Source organism: Zophobas morio, unplaced genomic scaffold, assembly GCF_036711695.1.
Source record: "Zophobas morio isolate AGI-343-1 ecotype UQ-CSIRO unplaced genomic scaffold, CSIRO_AGI_Zmor_V1 ptg000005l, whole genome shotgun sequence".
Taxonomy (NCBI): domain Eukaryota; kingdom Metazoa; phylum Arthropoda; class Insecta; order Coleoptera; family Tenebrionidae; genus Zophobas; species Zophobas morio.
In genome coordinates this window covers 12,981,210-13,001,119 of record NW_026972110.1, presented here as the reverse complement: position 1 = coordinate 13,001,119, position 19,910 = coordinate 12,981,210, and the positions used below count along the sequence as shown (strand labels likewise).

At 34.2% G+C, this 19,910-nt stretch overlaps 6 protein-coding genes across 8 annotated transcripts in view; 3 read left to right on the top strand and 3 right to left on the bottom strand.

Annotated features, from left to right (window-relative positions):
* Nucleotides 1–245: 245 nt before the first annotated feature.
* LOC135122793 (pre-mRNA 3' end processing protein WDR33) lies at nucleotides 246–7,567 on the bottom strand. The gene is made up of 12 exons (XM_064047227.1): nucleotides 7,407–7,567; nucleotides 7,143–7,315; nucleotides 6,919–7,085; nucleotides 6,594–6,863; nucleotides 6,233–6,384; nucleotides 5,465–5,562; nucleotides 5,236–5,362; nucleotides 4,951–5,184; nucleotides 4,686–4,900; nucleotides 4,433–4,633; nucleotides 4,252–4,377; nucleotides 246–1,301 (listed from the first exon to the last, which is right to left on the bottom strand). Exons 2-12 carry the CDS (start codon nucleotides 7,234–7,236, stop codon nucleotides 487–489), a joined length of 2,499 nt encoding a protein of 832 aa, XP_063903297.1. The 5' UTR covers nucleotides 7,237–7,315; nucleotides 7,407–7,567; the 3' UTR covers nucleotides 246–486.
* A 65-nt stretch (nucleotides 7,568–7,632) lies between these two features.
* LOC135122792 (transcription and mRNA export factor ENY2-like) lies at nucleotides 7,633–8,190 on the top strand. Its single transcript, XM_064047226.1, has 2 exons — nucleotides 7,633–7,806; nucleotides 7,857–8,190. The coding sequence occupies exons 1-2, from the start codon at nucleotides 7,745–7,747 to the stop codon at nucleotides 8,095–8,097; spliced, it is 303 nt and encodes a 100-aa protein (XP_063903296.1). The 5' UTR covers nucleotides 7,633–7,744; the 3' UTR covers nucleotides 8,098–8,190.
* LOC135122790 (protein O-glucosyltransferase 2-like) lies at nucleotides 8,100–9,925 on the bottom strand. The gene is made up of 5 exons (XM_064047224.1): nucleotides 9,674–9,925; nucleotides 9,269–9,623; nucleotides 8,904–9,214; nucleotides 8,619–8,856; nucleotides 8,100–8,567 (listed from the first exon to the last, which is right to left on the bottom strand). The coding sequence occupies exons 1-5, from the start codon at nucleotides 9,859–9,861 to the stop codon at nucleotides 8,151–8,153; spliced, it is 1,509 nt and encodes a 502-aa protein (XP_063903294.1). The 5' UTR covers nucleotides 9,862–9,925; the 3' UTR covers nucleotides 8,100–8,150.
* A 110-nt stretch (nucleotides 9,926–10,035) lies between these two features.
* LOC135122791 (RNA polymerase II subunit A C-terminal domain phosphatase SSU72-like) lies at nucleotides 10,036–11,099 on the top strand. Its single transcript, XM_064047225.1, has 3 exons — nucleotides 10,036–10,527; nucleotides 10,595–10,853; nucleotides 10,901–11,099. The coding sequence occupies exons 1-3, from the start codon at nucleotides 10,295–10,297 to the stop codon at nucleotides 11,000–11,002; spliced, it is 594 nt and encodes a 197-aa protein (XP_063903295.1). The 5' UTR covers nucleotides 10,036–10,294; the 3' UTR covers nucleotides 11,003–11,099.
* On the bottom strand, nucleotides 11,033–13,209 carry Ns3 (Nucleostemin 3). Its single transcript, XM_064047223.1, has 5 exons — nucleotides 13,026–13,209; nucleotides 11,682–12,972; nucleotides 11,422–11,627; nucleotides 11,267–11,373; nucleotides 11,033–11,214 (listed from the first exon to the last, which is right to left on the bottom strand). Exons 1-5 carry the CDS (start codon nucleotides 13,125–13,127, stop codon nucleotides 11,103–11,105), a joined length of 1,818 nt encoding a protein of 605 aa, XP_063903293.1. The 5' UTR covers nucleotides 13,128–13,209; the 3' UTR covers nucleotides 11,033–11,102.
* A 215-nt stretch (nucleotides 13,210–13,424) lies between these two features.
* Nucleotides 13,425–19,910, top strand: part of LOC135122782 (zinc finger MYND domain-containing protein 11) — a 29,441-nt gene continuing 22,955 nt past the window's right edge. For 2 of the 3 annotated variants that reach the window (XM_064047209.1, XM_064047208.1), the window contains exon 1: nucleotides 13,425–13,602. Coding sequence is in view for 1 of the 3 variants with exons in the window: in XM_064047206.1 (XP_063903276.1) it covers nucleotides 15,501–15,526 (26 nt within the window). In the remaining 2 variants the exon portion in view is untranslated. Of the gene's footprint in view, nucleotides 13,603–15,457; nucleotides 15,527–19,910 lie in introns of those variants that run through there. The other variant, XM_064047206.1, reaches the window with a different exon arrangement.

Below are 19,910 nucleotides of genomic sequence, written 5' to 3'. Positions count from 1 at the left end.
TAGAGATCCCATTCTTAAGTTTAGTGGGGCCATATTATCTTGTATTATCTGACCGACTATACATACTAATGGCGAGAATTTATTACTCCTAATATTTAAATTCTACGTAGTTTATAACGTCATGTGCTTGGAAAGAAAACACAATACCCACACTGTAGAATTTTTTGTGTGCGGTGTAGATGATTTTGATTATACCAATAATAAGTTCTATGGATGATGGGGTGTTACAAAAATATATGCCAAAGTTCAACAAAACTTTTATTTCTTTTGAAAAAAAAAGACATAGATCTCACATACCTAATAACTTTCATACTGTTTATATCTGTTGTGAGAACGGAAAACCACGGAAGCAATGTCTTTCTGATACTGCCAAAGTGTAAACTAAACCTAAAAGTTCTAAAACGCGAATTAAATAACTAACACGGTAATAAAATATTCACAATAGTAGCATTTACAAAAGTATATCCGCAATCAATATGACCACATTTAAAATCTCCCCCTTGAGGAAGATTGTCCTCTACTGGAAGTACCCCCTCCTCTTCCACTTCCCCTCTGATTACCGCGCGACCTAGACGACCCCCTGTTGCTCCTCGAATTCCTCTGACCCCTCCCCCCTCCCCGTTTAGCCCCCCTCGTTCTGAAATTATCGTTGCTGTGCCCGTTCCACCCCTCATTCTGACCCCCAAATTGGTCTCTGTTGAAGCTTCCTCCCTGATTCCTAAAGTTCGGGTGGTTTCCGCCAAAGCTCTGGTTCCTTCCCCCGAACTGCCCCCCATAATTTCCGTTGCCCCGCTGCCAGTTGTCCCTCGATTCGTCGTAGTATTCGTCGTAATTGTCCTCATCATCGTAGTGACGAAAGTCCGGATCTCGGTTGAACGGCGGTCGGAAATCTTCGTCCCCCATGTCGTTCCGCATGTCATAGTCGCGTGGGGGTGGCTGGAAGTTGAGCTCGCGGTTGACGCTGTTTCTGTAGTCGGTGTCCATGTTTCTCATGTCGCTGTCTCGCCCGAAGTTGGAGAAAGGCCGCATGTCTTGGTCTATGTTGCGCATGTCCGAATCACCGGCTCGTAAGTGGTCCAGGTCTTGACCGTGGGCGGCTCCTTGAGGCAGCTTAGTTTGCATGTGATTAGGAATGTTGACGCCACCTGGAGACCCTTCGTTGCTATCGTAGTCGTTAAGATAATCTTGGTCGTCGTCGTTGATTGGCATCACGTCGTGGAGTTCTTCGATTTCGCCCGAATCTATGTACTTTTGGAGGGCTTCGGGGCCTTCCGCTATGACGGATTCTAGTTTTGAACCAGCTGTAATGAGAAAAAAATCGGTTTAGAAACCTCAAGAATTAAAATCAGCGAAATAAAATAAAATTCTGTTACATATTTTCGGCTTAAAGCTTTGAAACTCCGCTTTGTGTTCAATTTTTTGGGGTAATCATGGTATATAATTTTTTGGAAATGATCCCATGACATTCGGGTGATAAGAGCAACAATAGTTCATTATACTTTTATTCTCTCCTCTTTTTTTTTCTTGTTAAATACTGTGTATTGTTAACCTCAAAGAACTAGTGATAAAATTTTTGATAGCGTACTTTTGACATTATTATCCCTGGGTGGTGCCTACAGAGAGTTTACCTTCTCATATTTATTAAGAATGAATGCATAAAACGCCACAAATATAACAAAACTACTACATGGTGATTATTTGCTGTATCGACAGAATTGTGGTAAGAATTATCAGTTATCACTAGAGAGCGAATTTCTGTCGGGCTACGTCACGATTATAGGTGGGGACGCGTGAATCGCCGGCACTCAGTAGCGGGTGATAATCACTGAATTTAATCGTCACCTATTCCATAAATACAATTAACGAAAACTTAATTAGTAAAACGGTTAAGTAAAGGAGAATGGGAAAAAAACGCTGTCTAGTTATCACAATGCTTATGTGAGTGAGGTAAGCGGACTAAAATAAACTTTTTAAAATTATGCTAAATTTATTTATGGAGTTTTCGACTACGTGAATAAATAGTTCGATTGCTTAAAAAAAGAATAAGTTTTGGAATTAATTAACAAATCTTTTGCACGAAGTACAAAAGTTTTAAATCTACATATTTCGAGTAATACACGGGTGTTTCTCAATGTTCAATTTTATTAGGTCCTTTGTTGTTTTCTACCTACATAAATGATCTTACTGTGGGTCTGGATGTGAATCATGGTTGTGTTGTGAATGATTTATTATATACCGATGATTTAAACATTTTTTGTTGAATCACCTGGCTAGAAAACTGCATTGAATTACACGTAATCTTGCAGTAATTTAAATTTCAGCTACATAATTCGTCAATTGATTCTCTGTATTATTGTTAAATTTTATATGTTTATTAGGAACATCATGAAGATGGTTAAACGCTAACCAAAATTTGGCTAATCATACCCACCAACAATGGGTTGATGTTTTCTCCAACATTTACAATAATAATAATAATAGAATTTATTTATCCAACAGACACAAGTCCAATAAAAGGATACATGTAATAATAACAGAACAAAACAGGAAAGTAATAATAGTAAATATTACTTAAATTTTATAGAAGAAGATACTTCTCCACTTGTGGTTTATGAATACGTGTTGAATTTCTACCCTTGACGTCCAGATTTTTGGAAAAAAAATCTAACTTGTATAACAATATTTTAAGGTTATAGTAAGCATGGTAAATCCTTAAACAAAATTTATTCGTTATCACCTCCCAGAAAATTGATGACGTTATATCAAAATTTACTTTATAGGTGTGGTTTATCAATACACTCATACTTTTTAGAATTACTTATCCAGGTGACTCAATTTAATCAATTAATCTATTTCATTGATTAAATCAAGAACGACTCATTCCATTTTTCCGAAATTTTGGGAATACCATACTGTTATTATTAGGATTGCACTACATCTATCCAAATTGACATCGGTGTATTTGTAAAAATCTTGATCACGTCATCATAAAATTTTGTAATTGAAAAACTCACTTGAAACATACGCGTAGCGCGCCTCTTTTTTGGGTTTACTCATCAGGTTCGCCAGATTTTGTGTCATTTATTATAAAAAAATATCAAGTACCATCATGAACAAAATGAGTCATTAGTACGGAAATATTTTATCTACAATAAACAATTAAATGTAATCTTATAAATGAAGACGCCAATGCTGGTGATTGTTTTATTAAATCTATTACGAACAAATTAAAATCAAATCCTGCAAAACTGGAAGTAATCGATGGTTTAAAGTCGAAGCTTGAAAAAAGATCCAGGACATCTAATTTCAGACAATGTGCCAGAAATAAACAACAAAACCAATTTAAATATTCTTATCAACGAAACTGATTCATCAACATTGGAAGAATTAATAAAAAATAAATAAATAAACTTGTGTCAAAAATTGTACTCAAATGCTATTTCTGTATACATAAAATGATGTTGATAAAAAAAAGGCTATCCGTATCAGATTCAGACTTGTTGATAGTAATAATTTTGTTCATAGTCCTTTCAAGGACTTTCCTGAAATATTCAGATTAATCGGATTTAAAATAATGTTATAGTATATTTCAGGTGCAAGAGTCAGCAATAAACACGCGTGATCAGCGCGTGTTCAACTGCCGATTGGTCGACAAATTTGGGGGTGGATTTTTCCAAGCCAGTTTTACACTGTACCGACATTTCGTTGCCGGTGTGGTTCATTGTTTACTCATCCCTTACGTTGTGCCGCCTCACTGCTTTCGTTGCCTTGCTTGCTTATCTATGTTCGTTACAATTATTTGCTGTGACGTAGTTTGGCACTGAATTTAAAAATCAGAACTTAAAAGTTTTCTACAGTGTAACACGGGCTAGGTGCAGTAATGTGACACGCACTCGGCTCCAGGATGCATCATGCAGATTTCACGTGATCAGTGACTCTTTCGTTTGAACAAACTTTAATCGAAATAAAGGCTATCCGCCTTTAACAGATAGATTCAGTTACGCCGTCCCTTTCGCTATGCAGAATTTTTCAGTCATTTCTGTAGCCTTAGTGACTCAGGAAATAAATTTTTAGAGAAAACACAAATTTTGGGTTAATAATAGAGGCGCGAAAACAACTACAGCACATAATAAATATCTACGTAGCAATAAAATTAAGTCAGCATTACAATATTTAGAAAATAAAATCAGCACTACACAAAATTTCACGCCATATTCTAATCGCTTTAGCTTGGAAAAATGATGTACTTACGTTCAACAGGAATTAATTTTCCGTAGATGATAATGGCACTCGGTGCAATTTTTTGTAAAGGTACAACACCCGGGGTATTTTCAACAATTTGACTTATAACTTCATTAATTGTTCCAGCTGCATCTTCTGTAATATTAACGTTTAACAAAATGAACTTTAAAAAAATAAAAACAATATAGACCATAAGTTTCATTCCATTGTGCTTGGAAGTTTCTAGGAATTGGTTTACTAAACGGCACTTTTTTAATCTTCGTTTTCTCTTCACCAGCGTTCGTCAACATATCTAAATCTAAGCCAGGAATGGTCGTGTTGCCCTCGGAACTCACCGATGTTAATTCCACTTTATCATCAGGTCCCATTCCTGGGATAATTGACGGCTCCTCTGTAAAATAGTATTAGGCAAACCGCCCCAGCAACAATATTACCAAACGCACCACCCACATCCACATCTTCTAACCCAGCAATGCCTGCTGGAAGCGTATTTAAATTATATTTATCCCTCATTTGGTCGCCCGGCCGATTCCTGGTCCAAAATTTACTAGTATGATCGTTTGACCCCGAACATAGAATGTGTCCCAAAGGGTGCCACGCCAGCGTCCACACTATACTATCATGTGCTTGCTCTATAGCTCCTACTTCCTTATCCGCTCTGAAAGACAAATTGTAACTTCTTGCAAGAAAAAAGAAATTAGCAAGTACCCAACGTGCCAAAACATAATAGAGCCATCAGATCCGCCACTAGAAAACAACCCTTCGTGAACAGGATGCCATGCGACGCTCGACGCTTCCTTCTTATGGCCTCGGAAAGTCTGTACTTCTTGACTAAGATTCCTCAGATCAAACAATTTGAGAAGATGGTCACGGGATGCTGTTATTAACCAATTACCGTTTTCGTTCCACTTGAGGTCCATGACAGTTGACTTGTGCGCATGCCTAAATATAAGTGACGTGACTTAAGTATACAGGGAGATCAACCATACTCACAAAGTAGCTAAAGACTGTCCAGTTTTAGGATCCCATAATTTAATGGGTTGCTGGTTATCTTTGCTACCGGACACGATAAGCCCCTTTTGCGGGTGCCAATGCACGCATTTAACGTCAGCACCGTGACCTACAATTAATATGATTTATTTTCCAACGTTTTAAGTAATTTGATACATGTTAATTTCACTGTAACTTTTCATCATACGTAATTGCCGGCCCTTGGCCTTACCTCGCAGTATCCTCTCCTCCTGGTACCGGAAAAAGTCCCATATTCGAAGCGTACCGTCATCTGAGCAAGTTACAAACTTCGTATCCGATGGGCTGAAGCTAAACAACACATTCACAGTCATCACACAGAATAAAAAGTTACAGTTAATATACTATTTAACCATTAGTGCAGAATAGTCCTTTAATTCAAACTCAAAGTGTACAAAATAAAAATCCAATTCAATTCAATTCAAAAAGTGTTAAGTGGGGGTTTGAATTTGTGCGCATGAATAAAACACTAAGTATTTATTTATTTTATTTATAAAGATGTTTCTCTTCAAGCGGCGTCCTTGTGGAAATAAAACAAGTATGCATTTTATATTGTTTATTGTTACAGAAGGCCGGACAGTTAAAAAAATTAGACCGATCAAAAGGAAAAAATAAAAAAGCATCTCCAAACATGTTTCCATACTTTGATGCTGCAAAGTTTAAAAACAAGCTTGGAAATGTCTCTCTGAAAAATTTTTAACGAATTTATTGAAACGCAGTAATTTACACATCACGGTACAATCACAGAAAATTCTTATTTTACCATTAGTTAAATCTATCACAGCCTATGTTTCATTAACGAGAAACAACATTTTTGTGCCAACAGTTATTATTTCTGACTAGACTGTTTACTTATTAAAGAAATTGCACTAATGTAAGGAAGGATGGGGTAAAATTTATTAAAAACATGGTTTTCAAAATATATACAAACTGGAGTAATACGAAGAGAAGTTGTAGATACCTTATGCCTCTCAGAGCTTCTTTATGAGCCTGGAACATCTTCACGTTGTTCATATTGGATTGCCAATATTTTACGTAACCCGCATGATCGCCCGTTACCATCCAACTATCATTGTGGCTCCAAACCATTGTTCTTACTGGGCTGTCATGTGCCTGTGCAAAAGCAAAATCAATTGTCACTATAATTGCTTTAGCATAACTGTTAATACAGATGACAAGCCCAGATTCAGAGTGCACTTTTCTTTTAATTTATATTGAATAAAAAAATCATGCAAAATTAATTCTAAGCCAATGAATAAAACCAAAATTTAACTGCATGCAGGAAAATATTAATTTCTACTAGAAAATTTTAAAAGTCTCACTTGTAAAATAGTTTCAAAATTAAAGGTAAGGCCATTCCATAACGTAAACTCCCCCGAACTGGCACCTGTTACAAGTCTTCTACCCTCTGGTGTCCAAGCCATGCAAAATATAGGACACCTCATTTTGTTTGTTGCTGTTTTGACAAACCGCGTCGTCACGCAATTAATCGGATTATCTTGGTAACTTGGTGGTGGCATCATATCAGGATAATACATGACATCTGGTTGTAAGGCCCTTCGGTCTCTGTAGTCTCTCTGCCACACTCTTGTCTATAAAAAAAAAATGTATCAAAACTTGAAACAATCTACTACAAAACAGTATTACTTGTAAAGCTTTTATAATTGAAGAATTGTAATCTACTGTTTTCCTCATAACAGATTTTCTTAAACGTTTGCCATCAAAGTCTTCCAAAGTCATGTTGCCTAAAGGTCCTGGCAGAGGTCTCTGCATGTTCATGAAAGGACGAAATTGTGGTTTGTTGTGTCCATAACCTACAAACATTTATTAATAAAAACACTCATAATAATTGAGTTCGTTTTATTATTTACCTTGTCCAGACATGTTTGGCGGTTGCATATTATTTGGTGGACCCATATTTGGGGGTGGCATAGCCATGTTCGGGGGTGGTTGTGCGAATTCCATTATTGATCACAGCCTAGTAGAAATACTTTTTCGCCTAATGGATGTAAATTAGTAAATAGAGGGTCATGTACAGCAGCATCTGTAAAAAAACAAAATGTTTTGTGAAGGCCACATCTTCCATGTTGTACATGTGTCTCCACCACAAGGATGTGACGCGTTCATTTACTTACCCTATCATGTGATTATTTTCATATATGAAAATATAACTCTTTCTTTGTACAAAATTTGAAGACACCACGTAATATTTCGCTAGGAAAACCATAAAATAACATTCGTTTGTAAAAATTTCAAGATGGAACTTTGTTCGCAACTTAACATTTACTGCACATGCGCCGATTACTGTCGCCGCGTTTGCGTATTTTCTGCTAAATACCAACATAACAAAAACAAAGTAACTAACTGCCTGGTTGTAAAAAATCATGTTCATGTATGTGTGTGTCAAAAAAGGTTATCTTTTGTAAGCATAAAATAAAAATTGTCGTTTAACTGTTAAAAAATTATATATATTATGGCACAGGACTATGACTCAAAAATTAATTTACACCTAGATATTAACCATGGACTGGATAGGTAAAATAATCTTCAACTAACATGGAAAAAAGTGCATCAACAAATTTTAGAGTGACAGAGTTAGTCCAAACCCGTTTAATTGAATGTGGATGGAGAGACCAAGTTCGTTTAGCTTGCCGAAAAGCCATAACTGAAAATGAAAAACACATACCGACTGTGGATGAATTAATAGCCATTGTTACCCCTAAAGCAAGAAGTATGGTACCTGACTCTGTTAAAAGGGAGTTGCTGCATGAACTAGAGTCAATTTTAATTAATGTGGATAAATTTGGGTACAGTAAGAGTTTTTAGAGTTTAGGTTTATATAACTTTATGGTGTTTACATAATTTAATAGTACATTTAATTATAGCTCATCTTTCACTGTAGTTTCACAATTACAGTAATTTTGTTGTTTTATTTGTTCAACTTTTTCCATATTTTCGAAAATGTTTATCCTACTTTTGATTATTTTACTAAATTCGTTTAATAAATGGACATGATAACAAAAAATGTGTTGCGGCAGTAGGTTTTCATTGGCAAATTTCTGCCCACTTCTGGCGATTTTTTGTGCTAATTCATCATTTTCTTTTGCCCATTTTATTTTCTCAACCATATCTGATAGATCTCTTTTCATTTTTAAATAATGAGTATTTGGTATCAGATCATTGTAAAAGTGTTCATAATATTGAGATTCTTGTTTAATGACTAGCGAACCTCCTGCTAAAAGGTAGGGAAAACGATAAGCAGCAACGGTACCATCCAACGCCAGCTGGTATTTGTACTACAAAAGTAAAATGAGTTATAATTTTCAAAAAAATATATAGATACGTACATTAAAAAACGTAAAAAAAGAAACATGTTCTGATTTTGGTCCATAAATATCTTGTTTGTCTCTAAAGAAAAAGAAATTTGTTAATGAAACATTAAATATATCTGGATGTTGTCTTGAAATGTCTATAAGGTCTAATCGATGTTGGTTAGAATCTCTTCCTCTCCAAAAAGCCTTTTCTGTCCGATCCTTCCAGGAACCTTCCACATTTCCTTGTACAGACAACATGTCCAACATCACTCTAGGACAGAATAACAGCGTTCCATAGTTTTACACGCCAGTACATACCTGCCCATATTTTCAAGAGTGGACTCTGTAATATCATATGTTGGCATAATTATGTCATAACTAGTTGTGCTGCCACACCACGAAAATATGGGAAATTTTTCAGACTTTTCATTTACCAATGGCCAGTCACCTAAATTCACAAAAAATTCAAGATCTGGTAATTTAACTTTCCTACTTAACGACAGTAAAATGCTATCCATAAACATTTTAAATCCTACATATTTTCCATAACATGTACGATAAATAACATTATTTTTAATTATGTAATGGCACAAACTCACAGAATGAGGTTGGTTAAATTTTTTGATAACCTAGAAAAAAAATCTTCCCTCATATTAATTCAAAACAAACAAAAATTATAGTACCTTATCCCTAATATCATTCCAGTTAATATTATTAAATGGCTTTAAATCTGTAACGATTTGTTTTGGCACATCACGACATTTCCATCGTTCTAAGAATTGATTAACACTATAATTGGGGCAATTGCAATCATCTGGATAAACAGTCTCTGGGACGTTGTAGGGCGATTTATCAACATGTTCACCCTTGTAACGTACAATTATCTTCATGTTGAAACATGGTTCGTACATTTTATACCTTGTAATATAAAAGCCATCTTTTCTATCAAGATGATTTGTCCAGATTCGACAAGGTTTCTGAGTTTTTGAATTCCCCTCCAAAACAACATCAAATACAATTCCTAAATCGGAAGATATGCTAAAATACAACACTGTAATTGTCAAAATATAAATCACCGATATTCTTACCTATTATTATTGTTATCGAAAGCTTGAATAAAAAAATATCTCGCCGGCATTATAAATATATGTGGTTGCAACCCAGGCCCCCATATTTTCGAATATTTGACACTAACGGAAATTTCACTAGCTAAACTTCCTCTAATACTGATTAATGTAAAAATCATTAACAAATAAAAATTAAAAAGTTTAATCATTTTTGGGGTTAAAAATCAAACAGCCCCATTTTCTGACAGTTCGAACAAGAAACAAACTCAATTGCTACAAATTCCCTACGTACGTCAGCCTGTTATAACGGAACGTTATAGGGAATTTCGTGAGTACGGTTGGCTATCATGGTACACATTTTCACTTTTACCATCATCACAAAAATTTTACAACTTGGCATATTTCTCAAATTGTCAGACTTTTAATTTTGTTTAATTACCGACCGACTTATTTCGTACTCTTTTTAACCAAAATGCATTTTTTTGCGTTGTAGGAGTTGCTTTTTAATTAACTTTTACTACCTGGATTTGTTTTGTAAAAGTTAGGCGTTAGGTTAGGTTATGTAAATATATTTTTGTTGTGATTTCATTGTAAAAATTTCTTTTTACGCTGTTTAAAAGACACAATTCATAACGAATATCTATGAAAATGACTACCGTCAGCGATTTGCGCATTGCAGTTATTTGTTCAAGTAATATGAATCGAAGTATGGAGGCCCATGCTTTTTTGGCGAAGAAGGGGTTTCTAGTACAGTCTTACGGGACAGGGGATAAAGTTAAAATCCCGGGATCGGCAGCTGACAAACCGAATATATACGACTTTGGGGTGTCATATGACGAAATTTATCATGATTTGTTAAACAAAGATAAATCACTGTATCCTTTATCGTTTAAAGTGTGTGTGTTTTTTGCAGGCAGTTTATAACTTAACTTATAATAATAGATATACTCAAAATGGTTTGTTGCATACTTTAGATCGAAATAGACGAATCAAGTCCCATCCTGAAAGGTTTCAAGAAACTGACGAAAAGTTTGACATATTAATAACTTGCGAAGAAAGAGTATATGACCAAGTAGTAGAGTTTATGGAAACTAAAACACCTATAGAAAACTCAATCGTACATGTGATCAATCTGGATATTCAAGATAACTTAGAAGAGGCTACAATAGGTGCTTTTTTAATAAGTGATATGTGCACAAAGGTAATGTCGGTTTATGTACGTTAAAAATATTCAAAAATCTTTTGCAGTTGGCTCAGACTGAAGACTTGGATAATGATATTGAAGAAGTTTTACATAATTTTGAAGAGAAATGTCAGAGGCCTATTTTGCACAGCATCGTATTTAACTAAATTAAAATAATAAAACAGCTTAATGTAAAATATTCTTAAATTTTATATATTTTTTGTCTTCCTTAATATAAAGGTTTATTACAAAAAGCAATTAAAATCTCTAATGTTGATCCAAATGAGCATATACTCTTCTTAGTTTTTCCCTCTTATTTTTATTCTCATGTCTGTTAATTTTTTTCCATGGCTTTTCTCCTAGAATCTCAGCAGCATTTCTATAAATTGTTAGTATAATTATTTAAATTTTTCAAGGATGCTGACACTCACTTTCCTATACTATTAACATTTATCATTGCTTTTCCCTTCACGTGCACGCCTGGTCCAGTTTTATTGAAAAATATTTTATCTACATCTTCTGTTGTTACACGATTTTGCTAAAAATTTTAATTTAGCTGAAGTTTACATTGAATGTTTTAATATACCTTCACTGCTCTTATTTGTCTCGGTGGAGCTGACTTTTCTAAATTTCGTATTTTTTGTCTTGCTGGCCACACATGATAGTCTTTTTGGCTAACAGTAGGCGGGGCATTGCAATACAACAATTTACCATTCATATAGTCTTTCAAAATATATCTTGCAGACCTAGGGTTATCTGGTTGCCCATTAGCTGTCATAAAACCTCTATTATCTATAAAACATGTAATTAATATTCAATCTAAAACAAAATTATTATTATTATTACATGCATAAGCATTTAACAATTCTTCAGTGGTTGGACTTCTGTCAGGATCTTCACCCTCCATAGGTGCTGGTAACATTATTCCATATTTATCTTCCAGTATATACTTAGGTATTAAATGAGCAATTAAATTTACTGGTGGTACATGATCCCTCATTTGATCAATGGGTAGTATTCCATTAATTATCATTTCTGCTTTAGTATATACAAAACTAGGCGTCACTAGGCCTGGACAATCACACAACAATAAATCTTTGTCCAAAAAAATGGTCTGAAAATGCTTTGTTTTTCCTGGAGTGGCAGACACTGATACTTTCTTGACTGACAAGAGTGAATTTATTGTTGAACTTTTACCAACATTTGGATATCCTACAAGACCAATAGTAGTTACATTTTCAGTTACTTTTGGCCCTTTATGAACCCTTCTAAACAAATCTATTAACTGATGCTTTGTTAATATCTCATCTGATTGTCCAGAAATACTTTCAGTTGTGCCACTGATAAGTTTTGTAATTTCATTGAGCTTTTGTGCAGTTTTCTCAACTTCATTTTCTAAGGATCTCACAGCTTCTTGTAAGTCTGTTAATTTAGAATGTTCTTCTGAATTATCTTGACTGTGAGTAGCTTCTTCTTCTACTGGTTTTTCCTGAAGTGGTTCATTAGCTAAAGCAGCTGAATAAAACACTGCATGGGTATTAATTGATGCAAAATATTCAGACCATGCTTTTCTTTGTTCTTGAGTCAAAAAGTCAGCTTTATTGACTAAAATTAAATTCAACTTGTCTGGAGACACTTCCTTTGTGTACTTCTCTAAATCAGCACAGTAAAAAAGTAGTGGATTTCTTGCATCCACAATCTGTACAATTACATCACTTCTTTCAACCACACGCCACAGTTGTCTCCAAAACTCTAAATTTTTTTCATAAGGTGTTAAAAGTATGCCCTCGTCCTCTTGCAATTTAGCTAAACTCTTACGCCACTGCAGAAAATATTCTTTTTCACTGTGATCCAATTCTTCACGAGACATGGTGGTACTCCAAGGGGGTCTTCGCGGGATTTTTAAGTCTTGTCTATGTTTATCATGCAAACCCTTGACTTTGTTTCTTTCATCTTTACTAAGCAATCCAACATTGCTCTTAGGATTAACAAATTTTATGTCCAATTTTTCAGCTTGAAACTCTGCACCTGTTAGTTCTGCAGTAGCCAAGAATTCTTGAAACGAAGATTCCTCGGTCACGGATTGCAAATTTAACCGACCCCAATCGTAACCGTCTTGTAATTCCGTGGTGTGTAGCTAAAATTATAACGTAGTTTTATTTTTCCATATATTAAATACTATAATAGTACCATTGATTTGTCAGATGTTAACCTGCGTCCCTTGTGTGTTCCAAATCTGTCTTTTATTAATGAGCGCCCCAAATCAGAAGCCCCTTTTGATTTTTTACCCATTTTTTACGTATGCACGAGATACAATAGTAACATAAAAAACAAACGTCAAAAAATACTCCAAATGTCAAAGCGGAGATGTCAAAACATGTGGTCAGGTATACCACTCAAGCGCAATAAAAAGCTAGACGCGCAATTCGGGCGAATTAAAAGCTACGGAAAAATTTACAAGTTTTCTTGACTTATTTATTAGTATTACAATATCAGTATAACTCATTTGTTCACATTAATATAGCAAAATGACTAATTGTTGTATTTATTTTCAAAGAATCTATTATACAATAGTAAAAAACAAAAACCCTACATAACACTAGAGTTGGTGTTCATATTGTTGGTATTAAAATTATTAAAATCTATACAAGTAAAACCAAGAAGGTTTTGTCAATTTCATAAAATAAAAATTGTTTTAATTATTGTTGTGCTAGAATAGATGCTTCGTCCTGGCGATTCTTCAGATTCAAGGAGTTCCACAATAAAGGTAAACATTACGATTGTTACGTCCACAACCAGGCTTCACCGAAAAACTTGATACAAACCCTACCATTTTCAAAACAAATACATTACATCAAGCCTGAGGTTCAACAAGGTTATATTTTTTTATCGTTTCTTTGGCTGTTAAATAATTCGATGCGATAATTGATAAGTGGTTTAAATTACCCAGCGATAAAAAAATTTCGGTAAGGATATTGGATCTGCTGCTATCAAGTAAATAAGTCTTCGAAAACATGTCCAAAATACTAAACAGCCACAGTACTGCGAAAATGATGATAGAAATGTGTAACTGCCTAGCAGCCTTTGCGTCGTTCGTTCTCAGTTCCATTTCCTTTACTTTTGTATATAAAGTTGTAACAAAATAGAACAGAAATACCAGTAGAGCATAGAATCGATACAACATGTTGAACTTGGGGCAAGAGCCTAATTGTTTAGGTCGTCTCCGTGTGCTCACGTCGTAAAATGTTGGCGGAGTCGTGTCACGTGTTGAATTAATAATTGTGTAAATGTTGTTAATGATGTTGTTAATTTCAGGCTTATTTTCAGGTGTTGATACATTAAGAGGCTTGTAAATGATATCCCACTTGTTGGAATCCACTCTATTTGGATCAAGTAGCTTCCTAACTGAATTGTCTTGCATGTTTCGTTCTAGCACAAAGTAAAGTGCTATTATACAGACAACTGGTATTAAAAATATCACGAAGATTATAACAATTAATTTTAATTTTTCCGTGGTATGATTTTCTTTGTCACAGGTTTCTGGTTTACCATTGTTTTGTGTTGGTATTTCTTCACTAGTTGAGTCTTCCTTTTTCTTTGATTTTTGTATTTTTGCTTCCACACTACTGGTACTTGGTGTTTTTGTGGTACTTACTAGTAAAGACACAGCAGAATGTAAAAAAGAGTATAGAAACATCGAATTTTCCATAAATATTTCGTCAAAGCAGTCGCCTTCATTAAAGTTAGTAGCATTCGTTTCCGGCTGATTTTCTATTTCTCTGGTCTCGCTTTTTTCCAATAAGTCTTTATGCTTTTTATTAATCGCACTTTGTCGTAGTGCATTTTGCATAAAAGTTTGATAACTTAATAAAAAATCTTGGTTGGGGTATGAAGAATTTCCTAGAAGTGGTACTGTTGTAACACTAGTGGTATCTTCTATTATTTCCGTATTGGGATTTTCGTAATGTTCTGTCGTTGGATCTACACCCTCTTCAATTATAGTAATATCGTTCTCATTGTTCATGGGTGTTGGTTTTGACGTTATAACATTCTGTGCCATCACAATAGCACAATAAAGGTAAAATATTCCAATTAAAAATGTGTTGATTGATTCGGATAAAGCGGGGATTGTAACATTTTTGAAGTTGGTGTTTTTTAAAAACCGGACAAAGTACACAGATCCAACAATACCAATTAATACTAACACGACACTAATGAGAATGTACGTTACATACATTTTGGTGCACTAGTTTAATGGAAATGTGACTACCTGTTGTAATAAATTAGATGGTTTTTACCCTCATTCGCTAGCGACTAGATTTCGCATGTGGGTATGAGTTATGCTATCGCGGTTACTTTTTAATTTCAAATACAGTTACGTGATAAGTTACAGTTGTAGGGCATTATAAATAGATTTTTAAAATAATCGATATTGTTCTCAAAACTTGAATTGTTAACAAAAATTGGAAAAGGTAGAGGTATTAACGTAAATCCGACAAGAAAGCTCGCGTTTCCGTCTGTCAGTCTGTGTCAATATTTGTTTCACAGATAACCTTCGAAACTTTTGGACTTATTGTTGTCAAATTTTAGGTATTTTATTGGAAATATCGTGTAGATGGTCAATCGCTAACCAAAATTTGTCTGATCATCCCTATCAACAATTTGATGACGTCACCTCAAAATTTTGCATGGTAAATGCTATTTAAATTTTATAAAATAACATACTCCTGCACCTGTGGCTTTTGAATCCGCCTTGATATTGTCGAAAAAAAAATCAGAATGGTCTACTGTTGTGCTTGCCATGTACTGTATTTTATATTTCCTTTTAAGGATATGAAAAGTTAATTATAAGAACCTAATTGGTTTGTATGAATTTTTTCGTGTAGTGCTGAATTGTATCAAAGTCCAAATTGATATATTTTTTTATATTATTGTGTTGTTATTTTTTCTGATAAAATAAATAATGTATGTTTCTGCATCAAACTGATAACTATATGTTATACTTTTGCACATTCTACAACTAATGCTAATCTGATGAATGCAAAAATAAGCCATTTTGTTTAATTTTCTTTCGGCGTAATAAATGAAGGTTATTATACCAACATTTGACCAGCCGGTCGCGATACACTCGAGGATAAGCATCCGTTATTTACAACCGTGAGTTTTAACGAATGGTGTATGGTGTATCTATAAAGAGAATTTGCGTAAAATAAAAAATTTTAGGTAGGTTTTATTTGTAAATAGTGAGTGAGACAAAAGTACAAAAATATCGATCTAAAATTAATATGACAACACCAGAGTACGCCTTACTGTAAATTAGGTTTATTTTTGTTCATGCATTATCAGTTTAAAATAACTTAGTCACAAATTAATATGACAGTTCGATAATACCACCACACACTAAAGTCCAAAGTTAATATTGTGTGAACGCCCATTACGTTAGAATATCTTTTATTATCTATCAGTGTGCAGTGTGTAATACTCTTCAGCTTAAGTATGTCTAAAAAGATACAAACTTGGATTAGTGGCATTCTTTTACATTTAAGATTATAAAGAAGAGATATAAATCTGCCAATTTAAATGGAAGATAATATTATAATCTTCTTTTCCCATCGCCTAAAAATTTTTATTATACACTAACCGGCAAAAAACGGCCACCCTGAAATACCACTTTAAAAATTGTATTTTAACAAGTGATTTTTATTTATTTATCTCTTTTTTTTAGTTAAATCTCTTCTTTAAATAAAATAGCAATCACTAGATAAATTAATGGCCGTTTTTTTTGCCATTCAGTATATTTAATGAATGATGAAGTAATATTTGCACCATGACACTTGACACATTGGTTTATGATTTAAATATAACATATTTATATTTATTGTTTAACGCAATTTCAAGAAATTAAAAATTTTCTGAAAAACTAGTTTCATCCAGTTTTTCTGAATTATCTTAGAATCGAAATTTGAGGCCAGTTTGACTTTCAAATAACCGTGTGTCCAAAAGATTCTTTTTCCTGGTGATTGTGGTCATAGTTGAGGTATTCAAATTTTTTAGAAAATTCGTTTTTCCGTAGTTTCGATTTATCTATAGACCTGTCACCCATTAAATTCCATATTTGGAATCTACGGAAAAATCTTATGGTGTAAAATCACTTTTACTGCGTTTATCGTTATTTTTAAAAGATATATGTAATTTATCCTGGAAACCAATTTTTTCCATTTTATACTGATTTATTTAAAGATCAGGGGCAGATACATTAGCGGAGACAGAAATATTTACATTTTTTTAAAATTTACTGAAAATTCTCCATAGTGCTTTTTTTCTGGTTTGAATGAAATGGAAGATCTTATACTAAACAGAAATAAAATTAATCTTTGGAACGAGAAAAGCACGGGTGGGCAGGGTTAGTATTTCCTGAAATAAGACTAATTTTGGCAAATGACGTACCCTCTAAGAAAATACAGGGCAGGTGGGCGGGGCCAGTACTTGTCAAGATAAAACTGATTTTGCCAAATGGTATACCCTCTACCCTTTATTTTCGTAGAAGATATGTCATTTGGTAAAATCAGTCTTATCTTGACAAGTACTGGCCCCGCCAACCCCACCCCCTTTATTTTCTTAAGGATCTTAAAGATCTGCAATGTCGAATTTTTTGTGGATTTTTAAGCAATTTCGCCAAAAGCTCATTTTCAATATGAAATCTTCTAAAATGAATTCTTCTGTTGATTTCGATGTCCACAAGAGTAGTTATATAGTGGGGGTTCTAGACCAGGTCAAATGAGGTCAAACTGGTCCAGCTCCCCCATTACTTTTCATCGAGCGGTCATTGACCTTTCATTTGTTGTCGAGCTTGTCGGTGCACGTGGCTGACCTTGCCAGCTGGTCCAGCTCCCCCATTACTTTTCATCGGGCGATCATTGACCTAGTCGTTGCTCGACCTTGGTCGTTTATTGCCCTCGTTCATCTCGAGATCTATCCCCTCTTTTCGTTTAGGTCGGGGAGGGATCTCGGACGCAATCTCGCATCCCCACTTCCGTTTTATACTTGTATAAAAGTCGATGGATTCGTCTGTAGGAATTACGTTTATTGCCCTTGGTCATCTCGAGATCTATCCCCTCTTTTTTTTTTAGGTCGGGTCGCTGCACGGGGCTGGCCTTGGCTGACTTGCCTTAGGACTTCACGTGCCTGACCTGTACGATTTGGCAATGCCTTTTACTCGATCGACCTGACCCGTTTTTCCATAGTCAGGTTGGCCGAGCGGTCTAAGGCGTCAGATTTAAGCTCTGATTCTCGAAAGGGAGCGTGGGTTCGAATCCCACACCTGACAGTTTTTTTTTTTCGTTCGTTATTTTGACGTTTTGTGTTGCGATTAAATAAAACACAGTTTAATATAGTATTATTTATTGAGGAAACCTTGAATACAACCAATTGTAAATACATTTAGCATTGTTTAAAGAACAGTAACATTTTTTATTATTAGCAATATGTTTATCACATGCTGGGATTTCTTTAGATAATTTCACAGAGTCTTCAATTGTTTCGAGGTTCACAATTTTGGGGCAGTCTTTTCCTAGCGTTTCCCTAAGGTAATTTTCTTTACATTTTCCTTTTACATATAAGATCTCCACTGCATATTCCTTGATGTATTTGAACAAAATTTCTTTTACAGATATCTGCTCCTTGAAGCCGTCATTAAATCTCAACATGTGATGATAACGTTCTAGATATCTAGCTTGTTTCTTCGTTCTTTCATCGATTTCTTTGAGTTGTTTTGTAGATTTGAATGTTTCGTGTATTGTGTTAATTCCATCGTAAATCGCAAGTTCTTTTACAATGAATTCAGGTAGACAAAAACCTTGTACGTCGACTACAACCAACTTCATCGTATCAATTATGTCAACTGACTGAGAGAAAAGCGACTATGTAATTTTTTTTTTATCAATCCAACTGTTGTGGGTGTTATTAAATCCTAACCATTTAACATAAAGTTGATTACCTTTCTTTTTTAAAACTTTTTCAACGAGATATACACCTGGATGCTTAACTTTCAATAGTTCCATTTCATAGAAACCACCTAAAATGTTTTCACCCTTTTCATCTTTCAAAAAATATGTGGTGGGATTAGTGAGATTAATTTTTCTTATTATGAAAATCTCATTTGACCAATTGGGTGTGTATCCCTTATCGAATATTCCGCGATACTTACTTATTCTTACGTTATCACCAACTTTAAATTTTGATTTATTGCTAACTATTTTAATCTGAGTATAAGCAGCTTTTAGAATAGCGTTTTCATTACTTTTGTTAACTTGTGACGGTTTCATTTTTATAGTACGATGATAAGAATTATTATATCGATGTACCACATTTGCCAATAAATCTAACCATTTATAATTTCCTTGCAAACTAAATTCTTTCCACATTAAATTTTTTAATGTGCGATTTACTCTTTCGACGATTGAGGCTTTTTTTAAACTGTAGACATTGTAATGATTAATTTTGTATTTTTTCATAAGATTTTGAAACTTTACGTTGTAGAATTCTTTTCCTTGATCTGTTTGTAAATTTTTGGGTAACCGTACGATTTTGGATAAAATTGTTTCCATTGCAGTGGCGATTTGTTGAGCATCTTTTGACTTTACAGGGACAGCCCACACGTATTTTGAGAAACAGTCAATAACAACAAGTATATATTTGTATCCTCTGTTTATCTTAGCATACGGTATCATTTCCACTAGATCTGCTTGTAATGTTTCATTAATACCTTTTATTATAACCTTGCGTCGTTTAAAATTAATTCTTACGGGTTTGTGCAATTCTGCAACAATATCTCTTTTAATGGGAGTTGGCTCATACACCTTCTTGCGTTTCATTTTTATCAGTCTTATGTATATAATGTGCTTTCTCGGCACTAACTAACGATTCTTCAAAATTAACAGGACATTTTATTATCATTTCTGCGAACAAATTTGGTACATTTTCTGATTTATTTACAGCATATTTGAACGATATTCGATCACCGTTACGTAGTACAAATCCTTTCAATTCTTCTTTACTAAAAAATTTGTTATTTAC